Source organism: Uranotaenia lowii, chromosome 3 (assembly GCF_029784155.1).
Source record: "Uranotaenia lowii strain MFRU-FL chromosome 3, ASM2978415v1, whole genome shotgun sequence".
In the NCBI taxonomy this organism is placed as follows: domain Eukaryota; kingdom Metazoa; phylum Arthropoda; class Insecta; order Diptera; family Culicidae; genus Uranotaenia; species Uranotaenia lowii.
Window position 1 is genome coordinate 297,420,352 of NC_073693.1, and position 19,554 is coordinate 297,439,905.

General features: G+C 35.5%; 2 protein-coding genes and 1 long non-coding RNA gene across 4 annotated transcripts in view; all 3 read right to left on the reverse strand.

The window, feature by feature from the left end:
• The window catches only part of LOC129751132 (serine/threonine-protein kinase Pak), a 184,953-nt gene extending 183,669 nt beyond the window's left edge, over positions 1-1,284 (reverse strand). The window contains exons 1-2 of one of the 2 annotated variants that reach the window (XM_055746440.1): positions 958-1,284; positions 8-682 (exon numbers count right to left, since the gene is read on the reverse strand). The gene's annotated coding sequence lies outside the window, so the exon portion shown is untranslated. Of the gene's footprint in view, positions 1-7 lie in introns of both variants that reach the window. The other variant, XM_055746441.1, reaches the window with a different exon arrangement.
• A 4,986-nt stretch (positions 1,285-6,270) lies between these two features.
• LOC129750635 (uncharacterized) lies at positions 6,271-7,129 on the reverse strand. The gene is made up of 2 exons (XM_055745634.1): positions 6,654-7,129; positions 6,271-6,594 (listed from the first exon to the last, which is right to left on the reverse strand). The coding sequence occupies exons 1-2, from the start codon at positions 7,092-7,094 to the stop codon at positions 6,400-6,402; spliced, it is 636 nt and encodes a 211-aa protein (XP_055601609.1). The 5' UTR covers positions 7,095-7,129; the 3' UTR covers positions 6,271-6,399.
• Positions 7,130-10,405: 3,276 nt separating this feature from the next.
• Positions 10,406-11,110, reverse strand: LOC129751032 (uncharacterized). The gene is made up of 3 exons (XR_008738570.1): positions 10,909-11,110; positions 10,672-10,796; positions 10,406-10,548 (listed from the first exon to the last, which is right to left on the reverse strand). It is a non-coding gene; the product is annotated as an uncharacterized LOC129751032 (long non-coding RNA).
• Positions 11,111-19,554: the final 8,444 nt, after the last annotated feature.

Below are 19,554 nucleotides of genomic sequence, written 5' to 3' on the forward strand. Positions count from 1 at the left end.
GACTTACCCGCATGCCAATTTCTCCAGTCACTTCTTGTTCCTGCTGCTGCTGCTGGAGACGGTTTCTTGAGGATGAGAATGACCGACGAGGGTTATTCAGCTTGCACCACTTCCACTGTTTCTTCTTACAGCCTTCGATTGGGAAGGACTTTTCCACTGAACTGATCCGACGGTTGTGGATCGGAAGATTTCGCGGGTCCCGTCGGTGTCATCCAGCAGTATGTGAAGAAATAACACCGCACAAAAAATCAATCAAATTCGAATCATGGATATCTTTCTCATTGGGATTATTTTTCACCGTCCATGCATGGTTCTGCTTGATTTTATGCTCTCTTTTTATTGGTGTGCGTGCGGTTAATGACTGTCTAATCAGAATTTGGCTCACTGTTTGGGGCCTGATTTCGGAACTCCGTTGATTGGTTGTGGTTTTTTTCTTATAACATTCAACTTCCGGTCTTCTCAGGTTCCAGGAATTTTATTCCAGGGAATCCTTTAGCAGTAAAAAAGGCTTCAAACGCCAAGTATGCAATTTATTCCAACACTTACTCACACACAGGCAAAGGAAACACTTTTTCCATTTATAATATGCTGCTTATTCTTCATGCACCCTTCCAAGCACCAAAGCAATGGGTGTTTCTTCTTTTTCCTTTCTTAACTAGCTAGTAGAGGCCCTCTTCGATTGCTGAATGAATGAAAAATTTTCGCCTTTCAGCAATCCTGCCTGTGACTGGAATCGGTCATCGTTCACTTTCACACCTAGTAGGCCAAGTTGGCGACATCCGGAACGCGAAACCGGAAATGAATCTTGAGGGCATCGAAAAAAAAGCCATCCACAATTTGGAACTATACTAATGGCACTCCAAGGAACGACACCGAAAAAATAGACAGGAAAAACCCTCTAATCCATGAGTATCGCTCTGGTGAAAGATCCACCAAAAAGACGAGAAATTTTCCTACCATCCGAATGACTGACTCCGGAGGAACACTACTAACCAAGGAGCAGCGAGAAAAAAAGTAATATGGACACACACCGAACGACGAAACACACGACACGACGGACCTAAAATTTCACTCGAAACGAAAAACACTCCGGAAGCGGACCGCGGACATTTTCCACTCGTCACTCGAACACGAACTCGCGCGACTGAATTTCGAACTCACGGAAACGGAAACGGATTTATCTGAGGACTTTGCCGTCGCGCACCCGAATCTCGAATCAATCCACCAATCCACAAGATCTATGCTGTGCGATGATGGCTGTTCTGATGATTGGGTTCTTCTTGCTTCTTCTTCTGCGATAATGGAAAATGCTTTTTTTCCTGTTCTTCTCGAGTGTTTCTTCGCTGCGTTCTTCGCGTATTTTTTTAAACTGGTGTGCGTGTGAGAATTTCGATGGGAAACGGAACTGTCAAATAAAGTTTAATAGAAGGTAGCGACATCTTGACATTTTCCAATGGGAAATGTTGGAACTAACTCCAACGATGATGCAGAAATTCAGGGGTTTTCGTTGCAACATTTGTAGCGATCCCATCTACAAGGTAGTTCGTAAATCATGTCCAAGGTTTTTTTTTGCATAAGAGTGTGATTCGGAATGGAAATTTTGCAATTTAAATCTAAGAAATAAATATGAATCTGAAATTCGAATCTGAAATCTGAATCTTAAATCTGAATCTGAAAACTGAATCTTAAAACTGAATCTGAAATCTGAATCTGCAATCTGAATTTGAAATCTGAATCTGAAATCCGAATCTGAAATCTGAATCTGAAATCTGAATCTGAAATCTGAATCTGAAATCTGAATCTGAAATCTGAAATCTGAATCTGAAATCTGAATCTGAAATCTGAATCTGAAATCTGAATCTGAAATCTGAATCTGAAATCTGAATCTGAAATCTGAATCTGAAATCTGAATCTGAAATCTGAATCTGAAATCTGAATCTGAAATCTGAATCTGAAATCTGAATCTGAAATCTGAATCTGAAATCTGAATCTGAAATCTGAATCTGAAATCTGAATCTGAAATCTGAATCTGAAATCTGAAATCTGAATCTGAAATCTGAATCTGAAATCTGAAATCTGAAATCTGAATCTGAAATCTGAATCTGAAATCTGAATCTGAAATCTGAATCTGAAATCTGAATCTGAAATCTGAATCTGAAATCTGAATCTGAAATCTGAATCTGAAATCTGAATCTGAAATCTGAATCTGAAATCTGAATCTGAAATCTGAATCTGAAATCTGAATCTGAAATCTGAATCTGAAATCTGAATCTGAAATCTGAATCTGAAATCTGAATCTGAAATCTGAATCTGAAATCTGAATCTGAAATCTGAATCTGAAATCTGAATCTGAAATCTGAATCTGAAATCTGAATCTGAAATCTGAATCTGAAATCTGAATCTGAAATCTGAATCTGAAATCTGAATCTGAAATCTGAATCTGAATCTGAAATCTGAATCTGAAATCTGAAATCTGAATCTGAAATCTGAATCTGAAATCTGAATCTGAAATCTGAATCTGAAATCTGAATCTGAATCTGAAATCTGAATCTGAAATCTGAATCTGAAATCTGAATCTGAAATCTGAATCTGAAATCTGAATCTGAAATCTGAATCTGAAATCTGAATCTGAAATCTGAATCTGAAATCTGAATCTGAAATCTGAATCTGAAATCTGAATCTGAAATCTGAATCTGAAATCTGAATCTGAAATCTGAATCTGAAATCTGAATCTGAAATCTGAATCTGAAATCTGAATCTGAAATCTGAATCTGAAATCTGAATCTGAAATCTGAATCTGAAATCTGAATCTGAAATCTGAATCTGAAATCTGAATCTGAAATCTGAATCTGAAATCTGAATCTGAAATCTGAATCTGAAATCTGAATCTGAAATCTCAATCTGAAATCTGAATCTGAAATCTGAATCTGAAATCTGAATCTGAAATCTGAATCTGAAATCTGAAATCTGAATCTGAAATCTGAATCTGAAATCTGAATCTGAAATCTGAATCTGAAATCTGAAATCTGAATCTGAAATCTGAATCTGAAATCTGGATCTGAAATCTGAATCTGAAATCTGAATCTGAAATCTGAATCTGAAATCTGAATCTGAAATCTGAATCTGAAATCTGAAATCTGAATCTGAAATCTGAATCTGAAATCTGAATCTGAAATCTGAATCTGAAATCTGAATCTGAAATCTGAATCTGAAATCTGAATCTGAAATCTGAATCTGAAATCTGAATCTGAAATCTGAATCTGAAATCTGAATCTGAAATCTGAATCTGAAATCTGAATCTGAAATCTGAATCTGAAATCTGAATCTGCAATGTGAATCTGAAATCTGAATCTAAAATCTGAATCTGAAATCTAAATCTGAAATCTGAATCTGAGATCTGAATCTGAAATCTGAAATTTGAATTTGAAATCGTAATCTGAAATCTGAATCTGAAATTAGAATTTAGAATTTTGAATTTTGAATTGTTAAGTTTGAATTATGAATTATGAATTATGAATTATGAACTATGCATTTTGAATTTTGAATTTTGAATTCTGAATTTTTAATTTTTAATCTATTAATTTTGAATCTTGAATTTATAGGATTTAGAATTTTGAATTAAGAATTTAAAATTTTAATTTTCTGAATTTTGAATTGATAGAATTAAGAATTTAGAGTTTTGAATTTGGAATTTAGAATATAGAATTTAGAACTTTGAATTTAGAATTTAGAATTTAGAATTTAGAATTTAGAATTAAGAATTTAGAATTTAGAATTTAGAATTTAGAATTTAGAATTTAGAATTTAGAATTTAGAATTTAGAATTTAGAATTTAGAATTTAGAATTTAGAATTTAGAATTTAGAATTTAGAATTTAGAATTTAGAATTTAGAATTTAGAATTTAGAATTTAGAATTTAGAATTTAGAATTTAGAATTTAGAATTAAGAATTTAGAATTTAGAATTTAGAATTTAGAATTTAGAATTTAGAATTTAGAATTTAGAATTTAGAATTTAGAATTTAGAATTTAGAATTTAGAATTTAGAATTTAGAATTTAGAATTTAGAATTAAGATTTTAGATTTTAGAATTTAGAATTAAGAATTTAGAATCTAGAATTTAGAATTTAGAATTAAGAATTTAGAATTTAGAATTTAGAATTTAGAATTTAGAATTTAGAATTTAGAATTTAGAATTTAGAATTTAGAATTTAGAATTTAGAATTTAGAATTTAGAATTTAGAATTTAGAATTTAGAATTTAGAATTTAGAATTTAGAATTTAGAATTTAAAGTTTAGAATTACGAATTTAGAATTTAGAATTTAGAATTTAGAATTTAGAATTTAGAATTTAGAATTTAGAATTTAGAATTTAGAATTTAGAATTTAGAATTTAGAATTTAGAATTTAGAATTTAGAATTTAGAATTTAGAATTTAGAATTTAGAATTTAGAATTTAGAATTTAGAATTTAGAATTTAGAATTTAGAATTTAGAATTTAGAATTTAGAATTTAGAATTTAGAATTTAGAATTTAGAATTTAGAATTTAGAATTTAGAATTTAGAATTTAGAATTTAGAATTTAGAATTTAGAATTTAGAATTTAGAATTTAGAATTTAGAATTTAGAATTTAGAGTTTAGAATTACGAATTTAGAATTTAGAATTTAGAATTTAGAATTTAGAATTTAGAATTTAGAATTTAGAATTTAGAATTTAGAATTTAGAATTTAGAATTTAGAATTTAGAATTTAGAATGTAGAATTTAGAATTTAGATTTTAGAACTTTGAATTAAGAATTTAGAATTTAAAAATAAGAATTTTGAATTTTGAGTTTTGAATTTTGAATTTTGAATTTTGAATTTTGAATTAAGGATTTTAAATTTTGACATTTGAATTTTGAAATTATAGAATTTTAGAATTTTTTAGAATTTTTTAAAATTTAGAATTTAGAATTTAGAATTTAGAATTTAAAATTTGGCATTTATAATTTAGAAATTAGAACTTTTAGAATTTAGAATTTTAAAATTTGTATTTCGAATTTTAATTTGATTAATTTGAATTAAAATTTGATTAGAAATTCAGAACTTTGTATACGGAATTCAAAAATTCAAAATTTCAAATTCAAAATTTGAATTCCGTATTATTGAAATACAAGAATTAAGAATACAAAATTCAGTATTTTCAATTTTAGATTTTAATTAAGAATTTTGAATAGTAATTTTTTTCTGATTTCTGAATACTAAATTTCTGAATACTAAATTTTTGAATTCTATACCTGAATTCTGAAGTTAGCATTCTAAATTCCTGATTCAGACTTCAGAAATTGAAATTTAGCATTAAGAATTCTGAATTCAGGCATTAATATTTAGCATTTGAAATGCAGAAATCAAATTCAGAGTTCAGAATCCGAGCACAAAATCATTATCTAGAAATGAAGATTATGAATTGAGAATTTGGAATTCAGAAATTAAGCCTCAAAAGTCAGAATTCAGAATCCAAAATAGAGGATTCAGAATTCCAAACCAGAATTAAGGGCCTAGATTTGAGAATTCCTAGATAATTCAGACTGAGAAGTCAGAAGCCAGAATTCAGAATTTAGAATGAAGAATTTAGAGCTCACAATACAAAATCCAGATTTAAGGGGTTGATAGATGATAATATGAAATACAGAAGAATTCAGGATTCAGAATTCATAACAATTTTATAAAGCACAGTACAATTTGAATTTTTCGTTTGTATGTCTCAAAATAACGATTTCATTGTTTCTGAACATTCAGCCAAAAATTGTAAAGATTCGAAGCGTCAAATTTAAAATCGCCTTTAAGTGTACGCAAATTTAGGGCGCCTTTAATTATACAGTCTTCTAAATCTTTTTTTTTATACGTTCCATCCTGAAATAATTGTAAGACAAATTAATCAAATAACTGTTATTTCCTTGAAATTGCAGAATGACGATTTGATCGTAAAATAATCAATAAAATAAATTCAAAAAAAAAGTTACAGCTAAGAATGCCTATACTGTATTTTAGATTAAAATCATTTTTGAGCATTTCTGAGCTAAAAGTTGACAGGGAAATGCAATTTTTAGAGTTAAAAACTTAAGAACACAGATGAACTTATAATTATGATTTATATATCAGTTCTCAGTTAGCTTGATTTATGAATTGAAATTTGTAAGATAGAATAATTTTACACTTTAGACTTGTAATAACTACCTAAAACAAGGATTTTTAAAAACTAAACGTTTTCTTAAAAAAAATCGAAATAACTTCAAGCTTTAAATAAAATTATCTTTTAATGTTCCCACAATATTGAAGATTTCAATTTTTTCTTCTCTTAATGCTAAATGTTAGAGAACACGATTTCCAGTAGAATGTCTCAGAAAAAATTCAGCATCTTCAGAAAATTTTACACCTTTTTTCCTGAAACTTGCTCAAAACTGCCCGGAAGTTCATCCGGAAGTCACCGAGCGCTTTTCTCAGCTGTTGAACAATCATCTCGGCCGATTTTCCCTCCGGTGCGGTCAATTTAAGCATCTGCAGCCTTGGGATCACAACTTGCTCCATCTGTTGCTCCAGCTGGATACCATAGGCCTGAAAAAAAATTCGGATTAGAATTTCTTTAAAAATCAGTTAAGCTTATTCATCCTTACAAATTGATCCAGAGCTCGTCGCTTTCTTGTGGCAAACAATTTGGAAAAAATTTCCTGAATCTTTTCGATTGTGATCACGACAAACGCCTTCAACGAATCCCACCACTTGCTCCCACTTGTCCCATTACTGTCTTGCCTTTTTCGGCGAACGATATTTCTGTTCACGGCGGCCTCCATCTTGTTAGATTTTCCCGTGAGTTGCTCCAGATAATCGTTCAAATCTTCCATCAAATCACCAAGATCAACCGAAATTTCCCCGGAACCGAACATATCTTTGATTTGTTCCAGAAATTCCTCGACCGCATCCCAAAGTTCCTCAAAGGAGCACTTCGGTCTACCGGAATCCGTAAGGGCAGTTCCGGTCCCATCTTCGGCGGCACCACTTCCGGTGGCCACATGGCCAAGCGCAACCGCCAACAGCGTCCACGTGATGATACCCATTGAATGATGAACTGTCTAGTACTTTTCAGGGAAGGTTTCCGAACATCTCAGTTATTTATACTAGGTATAGGCGTAGCTTGTTACAATTTAACGATGCGCAAATAGTTTCGGACACTTTACGATGGCAACGAGATTTTATGGAACAAAAATTTGCATCGATAACAAAGGAATGTGTTAGCTGTTCTGGAGAAGAGGCGATTTCTAACGACTTGGAGATAAATTTTAGATAGGTATGATTCATTAGAACTTACTTAACCCACAAAAAAATCTGGACATATGGAGATCAATTTGAAATTCTGGAGTTACGAATAAAAACTACATAAAAAGATTAGTATGTATATAAAGCAAGTTCATATAAAAGATAAAAAATTAAGATTTATAAAAAATAAACTGTTGAAATTACAAATGATATGATAAAAAACTAAAATTACCCAAACAATTAGTCACAAAAATGACTTTTTCTTCTAACACCAACATGGCCAAAACTTGTAAGCCTCTTGGAAAATGAAAGTCTTGTGTCCTTAATTTTCTTTTCAACATTTTACCAGTTGCACATTACAATGCATTGCAGATATTACTACGTCCAGGCCAACCATGTGATCAATACCACGTAAAAACAGGAACCGGGGAGGATTGAAACGTGGAGTTCCCTGCCAAATGCTTCATATGAGTTTTTTGTAAATATATTTTGATAATAAATAAATATGATATATTAGGTTGTTGCGAAAATGCAAAAATGGCTGCATTACTGTCCGAAAAGAATTGGATTTGTGATGATGAATTAATAACAGAATAGTGGTTTTTTTTATTGAACAAAAAGAAATGCTTAGAAATTTTTCCTAATTTCTTATTCCATTTCAGTTGTCCACGTTTTATTTACTTTCAATCTTTTCCAATCTCCGTGGGCAAAATGTTAAAATCTCACAACTCCACTTCTTTTCCACACGTACTTCATACCCAATACCCAGTCTTTGAAAATAAAAATGGATGGATTTTACCGGATATATTCAGCAGGGATAGAAAATATAATCATCCTTTTGAAAATTTAAAAATGGTTGTTCATCTGGACTTTTTGTCTTGCTTTCAGTACCAACTTCCTGAGAACTTCGAGAACCTTCGAGAGATATTGTGAAGCTTGAAAACACGTTCAGTTTTTTCCACTTTAACAAAAAAACGTAAAATTTTCGGAGCAATTGTCACGCACGTCTCTTCCAAATCGTTACCTACTTTGATCACCCTATAGTCACAGAAATGACAGAAATTATAAAAAAAGGAAATATAGAAACAACGACGAAAAACAAAAGAACGGTAGAGAGAAAAACTGAAAAAGACAAAAACAACAAAAATGACAAAAATAACAAATGACAAAAATGACAAAAAATACAAAAATGACAAAAATAACTAAATGTCAAAAAATGACAAAAATGACAAAATGACAAAAAATACAAAAAAAAAACAAAAATTACAAAAGTGACAAAAATGATGAAAATGACAAAAATAACATAAATTACATAAATTATATCAATGTCAAAAATGACAAAAATGACAAAAATGACAAAAATGACAAAAATGACAAAAATGACAAAAATGACAAAAATGACAAAAATGACAAAAATAACAAAAATAACAAAAATAACAAAAATGACAAAAATGACAAAAATGACAAAAATGACAAAAATGACAAAAATGACAAAAAAGACAAAAATGACAAAAATGACAAAAATGACAAAAATGACAAAAATGACAAAAATGACAAAAATGACAAAAATGACAAAAATGACAAAAATGACAGAAATGACAAAAATGACAAAAATGACAAAAATGACAAAAATGACAAAAATGACAAAAATGACAAAATTGACAAAAAAAGACAAAAATTACAAAAATTGACAAATATGACAAGAATGATAAAAAATGACAAAAAATTACAAAAATGACAAAATTGACAAAAGTGACAAAAATGACAAAAGTGATAAAAGTAACAAAAATGACTAAAATACCCATGATTTTTTTTCATAAGTCCAATTAAATTAGAATCACTCGTATTCATTAACTGATTCAGGATGACGATTATTTAAAGGGTGATACGGTCAAAATTTGGTCAAGGGAAAACGCGTGTAAATCGGTGAAATCGTTTATTTAAAAAATCAATTTAAATTTCTTTTTCAAGATTAATTAGTATAAAATTCAGGAAAAATATTCAGTTAGGCTTCCGCTTTTCCAAATCCGAATTGCCGGGCCTTACGCTTAACCCCTGCCATCAGATTTTGTACAGCCACCTTGTCCACCTTCTTCGCCGCAGAAAGCCAGTTTGCCTTGAATTGCTGCTCGTCCTTAGCAGTTTTTTTGTCTTCTTTAGGTTCCGCTTGACAATAGCCCAGTATTTCTCAATTGGGCGGAGCTCTGGCGTGTTGGGAGGGTTCTTGTCCTTGGGAACCACCTGCATGTTGTTGGCGGCGTACCACTCCATGGCCTTTTTACCGTAATGGCAAGATGCCAAATCCAGCTAAAACAGTACGGAACAACCGTGTTTCTTCAGGAAAGGCAGCAGACGTTTATTCAAACACTCTTTCACGTAAATTTCTTGATTGACAGTCCCGGAAGCTATGAAAATGCTGCTTTTCAAGCCACAGGTACAGATGGCTTGTCAAACCAGATATTTCATCGCAAACTTTGACAGTTTCATGTGCTTGAAAATATCTGCTACCCCCTTCCTTTTGCCGTATAAAACTCCTGTCCTGGAAGCTGCTTGTAGTCGGCTTTGACGTAAGTTTCGTCGTCCATTACCACGCAGTCAAACTTCGTCAGTATCGTCGTGTACAGCCTCCGGGATCGCGCTTTGGCCGTCGTATTTTGTTAATCGCGATTTGGAGTCACTACCCGCATAAATGAGGATTGTTACCAAACATTTTCTCAAATAGTCAAACGACGATTCGATGAAGCGTAAAAAAACGTTTAGCAAACGCTTATTTGAACTGTGAAATACATTGGTTGAATCGTGAATTCCGAATTCACAGTATTTTTAATATGTCGTTAGGTTATGTAATTGTTAAAAACTGTTAAGACCCTTGTATGGAAGAACTTTTCTACAAACTGTTCATATTATGTTCAGAAACCATTCCTGGGAAACATATTTAGATAACCAAACTGTTGTAGTTATAGTTATTCTCGAAACGAATTAGAAAAAAACTCTTACAGTAACAGTTCTGTTATAATTTTACCTATCTTTATTCCGACGTTTTGTATACGATTTCAGAAGCCGTTTTTGAATAGAGCACCCACACATGTAAACACAATTTTCAAGGATTTTCGGATTTTACACTTTTATTAACAAAAATATTATGTAATAAATTTTTAAAGATTCTGAACATAATTCTTCATATTTTAATACTCTGTGTAGTTATCCGTACATTTTTTTATTTCTCCTCCAAGCAAAGTGGCTAGCGACCATGACCTGAAACATTAAGAAAACAAAAAATCCAGTTATAGTTACATTTTGCAGGCTAGTCCGATGAAAATCGGTTTCACAAATATTGCATGCAAACATATTAAACTATTGATAAACTTCATGACTTACCAGCAACATACCACCAGTCAGGTGCTCTTCGACATCCGTGGTACGGGAATAACCCTGGACATTTTTACTGCCGTCGTCTCACAAGTCGATAAGGGTTGTTTATTCGCTGTCTTTGCCTTGAGGAGCTTTCGGCGGTCATAGAAATAAACAAAATGTTCAATTAGTATTTTTAATCATATAAAACTGGGAGACAGTTTTATCTTTAAAAAAGAATGCAGAAAAAATAAAGCTATTTACCTGTCTTCGATTAGTTTCCGATGGATTCGTCGCTCGAGGTTAAATTTCCGGAGCTTTTTCCCGTCCTGGTGCGGCGCATCCGACTGCAACTCTTGTTGAAATAGAGGCGGACGCCAAAGTAGCTGCAGCAACGGACCCAGGTGCACCGTGCAGGGGTTCCGAATAGAAATCCGGGCAACAGAATCCCTATCCCGACCTTCCGACGCGTTACAGGCGAAGAAAAAAAATATTCTTTCTTTTTCTCTTCTTCAAGGAAGATATAAACAAATCAGAAGTGCTGCCAGGTGTACTGATTTTTAGATTACGAAAACTTTTTTTTAATAATATTTGTACATGTTTACTTAGCTGTTGAGAACGTTGTAAAAAATGAGTTCTCCAATAACAGATGTGTGAACTGATTGAGGAATGATTCTGTATGACGTGTAGAAAATTATAAATTATGCCGTACCAAGATGGTTAACTGATCGACAACATCATTGATATTATGTCGCGACTATAATCGAAATCCGTTTTACGTACCATTACTGCATTTGTAATTGCACAAAAATTAATTGATATATTAATTTATGTGTGAATATTTCTGGAAATCCCGTTTGGCATCCTTGGTTTTCGTGGCGTTTTGGTGTGTCTGAGTGAGATTAAATGGACGCTATGTGAAAAGGTTCGAGTTCAATTTGACGATGTTGGCTCACTTTCATGTTTATCGTTCAAACCGTTCACTTATCTTTTTAGATATCGTTACTATTCCCATAAACATGGATTTTTAATTCTTAATGGTTCTGAGGAAAGGTATGATGGTAGAGCTACGTGTACAGAGATGATCACTATTTCTAAAACCGTCGAGGTATAATAATGACTGTTTGAAATAAAGTTTTTTATTATGCGGGTACCTTCTTGTAAGTCGATAGTCCGGCTCGTTTTTCGGCTCGATGCACGGTTGTAGACGATAAACCCAGCTTATTTGCGGCATCTCGGAGAGAGAGGTTAGGGTTTCGCTTGAAACTACCGGCAACTCTCTTTGTCGTCTCAGCGGCTTCCGGTTTTCGATTTCCCCCCGATCCAGTCTTCCTGGTTGTCGACAAACGTTCTCCAAACAAATTACATTTGTAACGGTTGATTTGGCAACTTTTAGCGATTTTGCCAGCTTTGCGTGCGAGTAGCTTGGATTTTCGCGATGCGCGAGCAAAATTTTGAAACGCTGCTCTTCTTCCTTGGACGGCATTTTGACAACTGAAGAGTGAATTCCAAAATCACACACACACACACACACACACACACACACACACACACACACACACACACACACACACACACACACACACACACACACACACACACACACACACACACACACACACACACACACACACACACACACACACATGATGAGGTGCTGACATTGAGCCTGCCAGAGGGAGTAAAGTTGGTTGGTTTCGCGGACGATGTCGTGCTACTAGCGACGGGTTACTCTACAGAAATCGTCCAGCTAAGAGCTTCAGAGGCTGTAGATGCGGTCAGCGATGGAAATGAAATGAATATGATGCGATAAAGGTTTTATCCTGAACTGTACACTTCGCGATCTGTACAAGTAGCGAACAAACTTGGTTCCTCTCAATCCATAACAAAATGTTGGTACGGTTGTCACTCGGAGATAACGAATACATTGTTAGACAACATATAGCTCTGACAAGTGAGTAACTTTCTTTGCTCGACGTGCATTCAAATCGCAAGCTGAAATGCTGCACGGAGAATGAGTGTCGATAACATTTTTGACTTGTGACAGTCGAAGATTCTGTTGGTCCTCTGACTATCGGAATGACATTTTTAAATTTTTGAGTCAGTGACTATCATGGAAAAATTTAAAAAAATGTCATGATGCGACACATGAATAGAAAGCTCTTGACCTGTACGTGATGGGAATTGATAGGAAAAGTGGTTCGGGGCCATCTGGTCCTGGCCACGGCCAATCTGGCCGGTTCCGGAATCCGAAAAATCAAAATGATCAGATTTTAACTTGTGACACATCAATAGAAAGCTCTTGACCTGTTTATGATGGGAATTGATAGAAAAAGTGGTTCGAGGCCAAAGTGGTTCCTGGCCACGGCCAATCTGGCCGGTTCCAGAATCCGAAAAATAAAAATGATCAGATTTCAACTTGCGACACATCAATAGAAAGCTCTTAACCTGTACATGATGGGAATTGATAGCGAAAGTGGTTCGGGGCCATTTGAGCCTGGCCAGGGTCAATCTGGCTGGTCCCGGAATCCGAAAAATCAAAATAATCAGATTTTTACTTGCGACACATCAATAGAAAGCTCTTGACCTATGATGGGAATTGATAGAAAAAGTGGTTCGGGGCCATCTGGTCCTGGCCACGGCCAATCTGGCCAGTTCCGGAATCCGAAAAATCAAAATGATCAGATTTTAACTTGCGACACATGAATAGAAATGGAACAATGATTATATGGAAAGTTAAAATTGAAACATCAAATGTTTTATAGCATTTTCATTGTGTTTTAACAAACTTTATATATTTTGGAAAAAAAAAAATCATTTAATATTGCAAAACTTATCGAGAATTTCGCTTTTCAAAACACACTTTTTTATATCCTTTCAGGTAAAACGCTTTCATATAGGCGACGAAATTCAATTTCTTGAATTTTTCGAATCAATTATTGGTGCACCTTTTAAACTTGGAAAAAAACGAAATTCAATATAATTATGCATTCTTATTGTAATTTGGGAACCAGAAACTTTTCTCAAAGGGTAACAGCATTCTAAATTTGAGCAAAAAACACGTGGTCTGGCAGGCATTCTGCCTCAGTTTTGATTGATTTTAGTTAAAATTTGTGGGAAGTTAATAAAATGCATTGAAACATTTATAGTCTTCCGAAAGTGCATACGAGTGTAAAAACGCTAAGCTGTAGTTTCATCAGACTGCGCAGGCAGGTTTACCATATATTACCATATATATATATATATATTAACCATGCAAAACTCAAGAGCTTTCTATTCATGTGTCGCAAGTTAAAATCTGATCATTAAGATTTTTTGGATTCCGGAACTGGCCAGATTGGTCGTGGCCAGGCCCAGATGGCCCTGAACCACTTTTCCCATCAATTCCCATCATGTACAGGTTAAGAGCTTTCTACTCGTGTGTCGCAAGTTCAAATCTGATCATTTTGATTTTTTGGATTCCGGAACCGGCAAGATTGACCATGGCCAGGACCAGATGGCTCCGAACCACTTTTTCTATCAATTCCCATCATTTGCAGGGCAAAAGGTTTCAATTGATGTGTCGCAAGTTGAAAAATGATCTTTTTGATTTTTCGGATTCCGGAACCGGCCAGATTGGTCGTGGCCAGGATCAGATGGCCTCGAACCACTTTTCTTATCAATTCCCATCATGTACAGATCAAGAGCTTTCTATTCATGTGTCGCAAGTTAAAATCTGTTCATTTTGATTTTTCGGATTCCGGAACCGGCCAGATTGGCCGTGGCCAGGACCAGATGGCTCCAAACCACTTTTCCCATAAATTCCCATCATGTACAGAGCTTTCTATTGATGTGTCGCAATTTAAAATCTGACCATTTTGACAGTCGTTTTCGTACTGATGAATGTCGCTCTAGGCATCCCTGCTTATTAGTAAGAAAATCATCATCTTTGACGAAATGATTATGATAGGATCGCTTCTGTTCGTCAGATGTACATTTTCCGATAAACTCTTTATACCCAGTTGTGCACTTTGAGATCCACATCTTGTGGTCAGCGCACACTACAAGAGAAATATGGTAAGAAGGAGAGCATAAAGTCTGAACCAACACGGATAGTATTTAGATGGTGCTATTTTGAGATACTCGTAACTCGTTTCTCACAGAGGTCTGTTTGCAATTGTGAGAGGAGTATGTGAGTGTCGTCGACAGGCAACGATGTCAATGCATCGTAGACGAGGTTTGTATGTATTCAATTATCGCTAGAAGCGATTTTTTTCCATCGCTGGATGCGGTAGAGAGCTGGATGCACTCCAAAAGTTTGCAGTTGGCTCACCACAAAACCGAGATGGTCCTGATATCAAACCTGATTTCACCGCAAACAGGCAGGATTACAGTTGGATCATGCACTATCGAATCAAAGCGTGAGCTTAAATATTTGGGTGTGATGATCGACGACCGGCTCAGCTTTAAAAACCACGTTGAGTATGTATGCAAGAAGGCGGCAACAGCAACGGCCGCACTCACGAGGATAATGGCGAACAACTCGGGGATCCGAAGTAGTCAGCGAAGGATAATTTCGAGTGTAGTTTCGTCAATCCTTCGATATGGAGGGGCGGCCTGGAAATCTGGTCTTAACATTCAGTGTAACCAGCAGAAGCTGAACAGTGTACAGAGGCGAATGAATTTGCGGGTCATCAGTGCATACCGCACCGTTTCGTCGGAGGCTGCATGCGTTGTAGCGGGAGTCATGCCCATCTCGGTTTTGTTGGTGGAGGACTCATATTGCTACGAAAATAGAGGCATGCAAAACGTGAGAACACGAGCCAAAGATAGCTCCATGGCTAACTGGCAGCAGCTGTGGGACAGCTCGGAAAAAGGGAGGTGGACCCATCGTTTGATCCCAAACATCAAAGAGTGGATGGAGAGAAAGCATGGCGAAGTGGATTTCTACATGACGCAATTCCTGACTGGTCATGGATGCTTCATGAAGTATCACCACAGGTTCGGACATGCGGCCTCGCCGGTCTGCCTAACATGCGGTGACGTGGACGAGACACCCGAACACGTGGTATTCTATTGTCCAAGATTTGAAGAGGAACGTGCCAACATATTCGCCGCCTGCGGACCAGAAACGACAGCGGACAACATGTTGCAGAAGATGTGTGATGACATTAACACATGGCAGGCAGTCAGTGATGGGCTCGCCCGGATAATGGCTGCTTTGCAAAGGAGTTGGAGACTGACGCAAATTGCAATCGACGTAGGATAACGTAGGTTAACTTTACTAAGCTTAAAGAGTCCAAAGCTATGGAATGAACTACGCAAAACAATCAGCGTAGCCGATGGGACCACAACGTGAAGATGATGTTGGGCGGTCAGGATGATATTTAATTAAAATATGAACTTCTTGGCGAGTGTTGCGAAAGTAGCGCTATGCGTGAATTAGACACCCCCTTACCGAAGTATTGCCTTAGGACAGGTACCGGTTTGGGAATTAGTCTGACGCCCCAGGTGGAGTTTAGGGCATATGTATATACGGATGAGTATATAACGAGTTGACCCATTGTTCCCATGTAGACACGGCACTCGACGTGCATTGGGAACAATTCGTAAAATTCCTTCTTCGAATGTACCACCTGGGTAACCAAAAAAAAAAAAAAAAACACACACACACACACACACACACACACACACACACACACACACACACACACACACACACACACACACACACACACACACACACACACACACACACACACACACACACACACACACACACACAAACAGACACAGACAGACAGACACACACACACACACACCTTCAAAATGAGGGGTGTTCAGGTTTTTTAAATGCAAAATTGAAAGAAATACGTCAAGTTGATGTTCACCAAATTTTGACCGTATCACCCTTTATGTCAGCAGGTTGTTCCGCTTCTTGATCCGTTGTACCATTCCGATCGATGTCCCAACTTTTGTCGCCAAATCCCGTAAGGACATCGATCGATTACGGTTGATGAGGTGATTACCTTCCGGTCCAGATTTGGGTCAGATGGTCCTGGTGTTCTGCCTCTTCCTGGCAAATCATCGAACATATAGTGTTCTCCGAACTTGTGGATGATGGATTTAACGCTCGCTGGATGAATGCTGAAACGTTTCGCCACCTCATTCATCAAGATGCCCTTCTCTCGCATCCAAGTGTCCAACTCACGAATTTTAACTTCTTTTTTAATTCGCGACATTTTGGGAGAAACGAATGTTTCAAACGTAAACAAAGCGCTGGTTTACTCTTGACAGATCAAGATGCTACATGCAGGTGAGCACAGTTGTGCGCGTCCACGCGTTAGTAAGTAGAAGGCAAAATATGTTTATAGTTAGTTTTCGATACACTCCTTAATTCAATCCAGTATCTCAATTCTTTAATACACATTTTAATATTAGTCCGCTTGCATACCTTGTAACCAGCCTTCTGCTGTTTACAATTAAAACTCTGCTGCTTGGGTCAACTGGATTGATGTAAAAAAAACTATTGTTAATTTTTTTTGTAAGATTGTCCTTAAATTCCTAAACCCAGATTACAACATTAAACTTCACTGTAAAGTGTTTGAGTTATGTCGTATTTTGCGTTTAGTAGCCTCGGGTTGGTGTCACCATTAGTTAGTTTGTTTTCCGTTATTTATTTATTTATTTATTTGTATATTTGTTAGTTTTGTTCATATTTAGATGTTTATTTATTTATAAAAATTTATTACTTAGGAAAAAAAAACAATTATTGAATTATTTGTCAAAAAAAAAAAAAAATAAAAAAAAATATAATTACTATTCCAAGAAGGGAACATCGCCATTCAAAATTTCAAATTTGAATGTGCTATAAAAATTGAAAAATAAAAACATAGAATTGAAAATCATATTGACACCAACCATAAAACAAAAATTGTACTGCTCCTGTCACCGGGAAGGCGTGTCAACGATGGGGACAAGATTTAGGGCGGAAATGAAGGAGATGGAAGATGGGTCGAATGATATATATAGGACCCCGGGCGGTACATGAGGCCTCTTCTTGGAAAACGATCGTTCAGTTCGGGTGCGCGATTTAAGCGACGTCTAAAATTCTTTTTGAGTCCGTAACACCAAAGAAACGGCAAAAAGTTTACCCCAGTTTACCCGCGAGTGTGTGAAAAGGTCAAGCGACCCCCTGTGCAATACATATCGGGGAATATTGTGAAGGAAGGCACTTACGAAAAACCCGCCATTCCGACCGAACAAGCTACCATCCAAAAAAACGGTTACAACACACGTGTGGTAAAAGTGCTCTGGGATATCGCTCCCGAACATTGCCGAGCATCATTGTTCTCCGCCAACACAGGCCTGATTCTTGGCACCGGACAGAACGATCACAGGTCTCCGTCAACAAAGACCTCGTGCCTAGCATCCAAGAAAAACCTCACGGATCTCCGTCAACATAGATCCGTTTAGCGAACAACAGAGGTCTCCGTCAACATAGACCTCGTGCTGTTCAGCCTACAAAAAGCATCCCAGGTCTCCGTCAACAAAGACCTGTCCTATTCCCAAAGAATTGCACCGTACTTACCGTAGAAATACCATCCTGGTCAACAACCGTCGTCGTAGCCTTACCTGCCATCATCCGCCTACTACAAGTCCCCCAACGAGTCGACCACCGAGCATCACGGCCGCATCGAGTGTACCAGCAACCTGCAAATAAAATCAACAAAATGCGCAAGTACTTACCTTTTTTATAACAATTCGTTCTCCAATTCGAAACCTAAAAACAAAAACCGAAAGTGATGGGATAATTGCTTCCCTTGAAAAGCAAAAGGAAAACGTTTCAATAAAACTTTAGGGGAGAATGAGGATACTTGATCCCTGGGGATACTTGATTCCTTAGCTATATCTCGAAACTGGAATGTCTTACAAAGATCAAATGTTCTAGAAAAATGTGCCAAAATGAGCAAAATAACAATGCTTGTAGTTCAAAAATTTTTAACAAAATAATTGTTTGAGTAATTGAACTTTGTTTGAAAAATTTCACAAAATGTAACTTAAAGATCTTTTTTCATCACTTTAAAATGTTCCTTACATGGGAAAATTATGAAAAAAATATTTGTTCCAATGTATCAATCGTTCGAGCGTAAAATGAACTTCATAATGCCATATTTTCAAAGCAATGGAAAACTCTCAACTTTTTTCAGAAAAAGTTTTCTAAAATGTTGATTATGGGTACACTTGATCCCTTAGAATTGGGTACAATTGATCCCCCTTCCAAACGGCATATTCTTCTTCTGAATTGATCGTTATGATTGCTGATTACGAAATTACTATTATTTATCCAAAAACTAATATTTATCAAACAATTTTCTAAAGAAAATAGCAAAAATAATTAATTTTCTCTTAATTATAAAAAATAGCGCCTTTAAGTATGCAATTTTATTAGCGTTGAGACAAAGTTATAGAATTTTCTTCTTATGTCTGCTATAAGTTGTGAAATGAGATCAAACATGACCAAAATAGTCAATTAACATTCTATCTTGAGGTTTTGTTTGATTTTTATACAAGGATTAGGGCTTCCTGAATAAAAAATCAAGTATCCTTCAATAGGGGATCAAGTCTCCCCTAACTTCAGAAAAATCGCATTTTTTTTACTCCCACGGAAATGCTTCTAGTTCATCAACGGGTTCAAGTATCGTTCTATTTTTCGGAGCATAGAAACTTGAAGTTACAAGCTGTAAGAAAATGTCAAAGACGGCGAGTTGCTAAATTTTTCCAAAAAGATATGGTGAAAATAAGAAAAGGGGATCAAGTATCCCCACTCTCCCCTAATAATGTATGGTCCACCATCAAAATCCAGTTGTTGTGTTCTATTTTCTAAATCGATGTTCCCCTAAAGTAAATTTCAGTATTCAGTTCAAATAA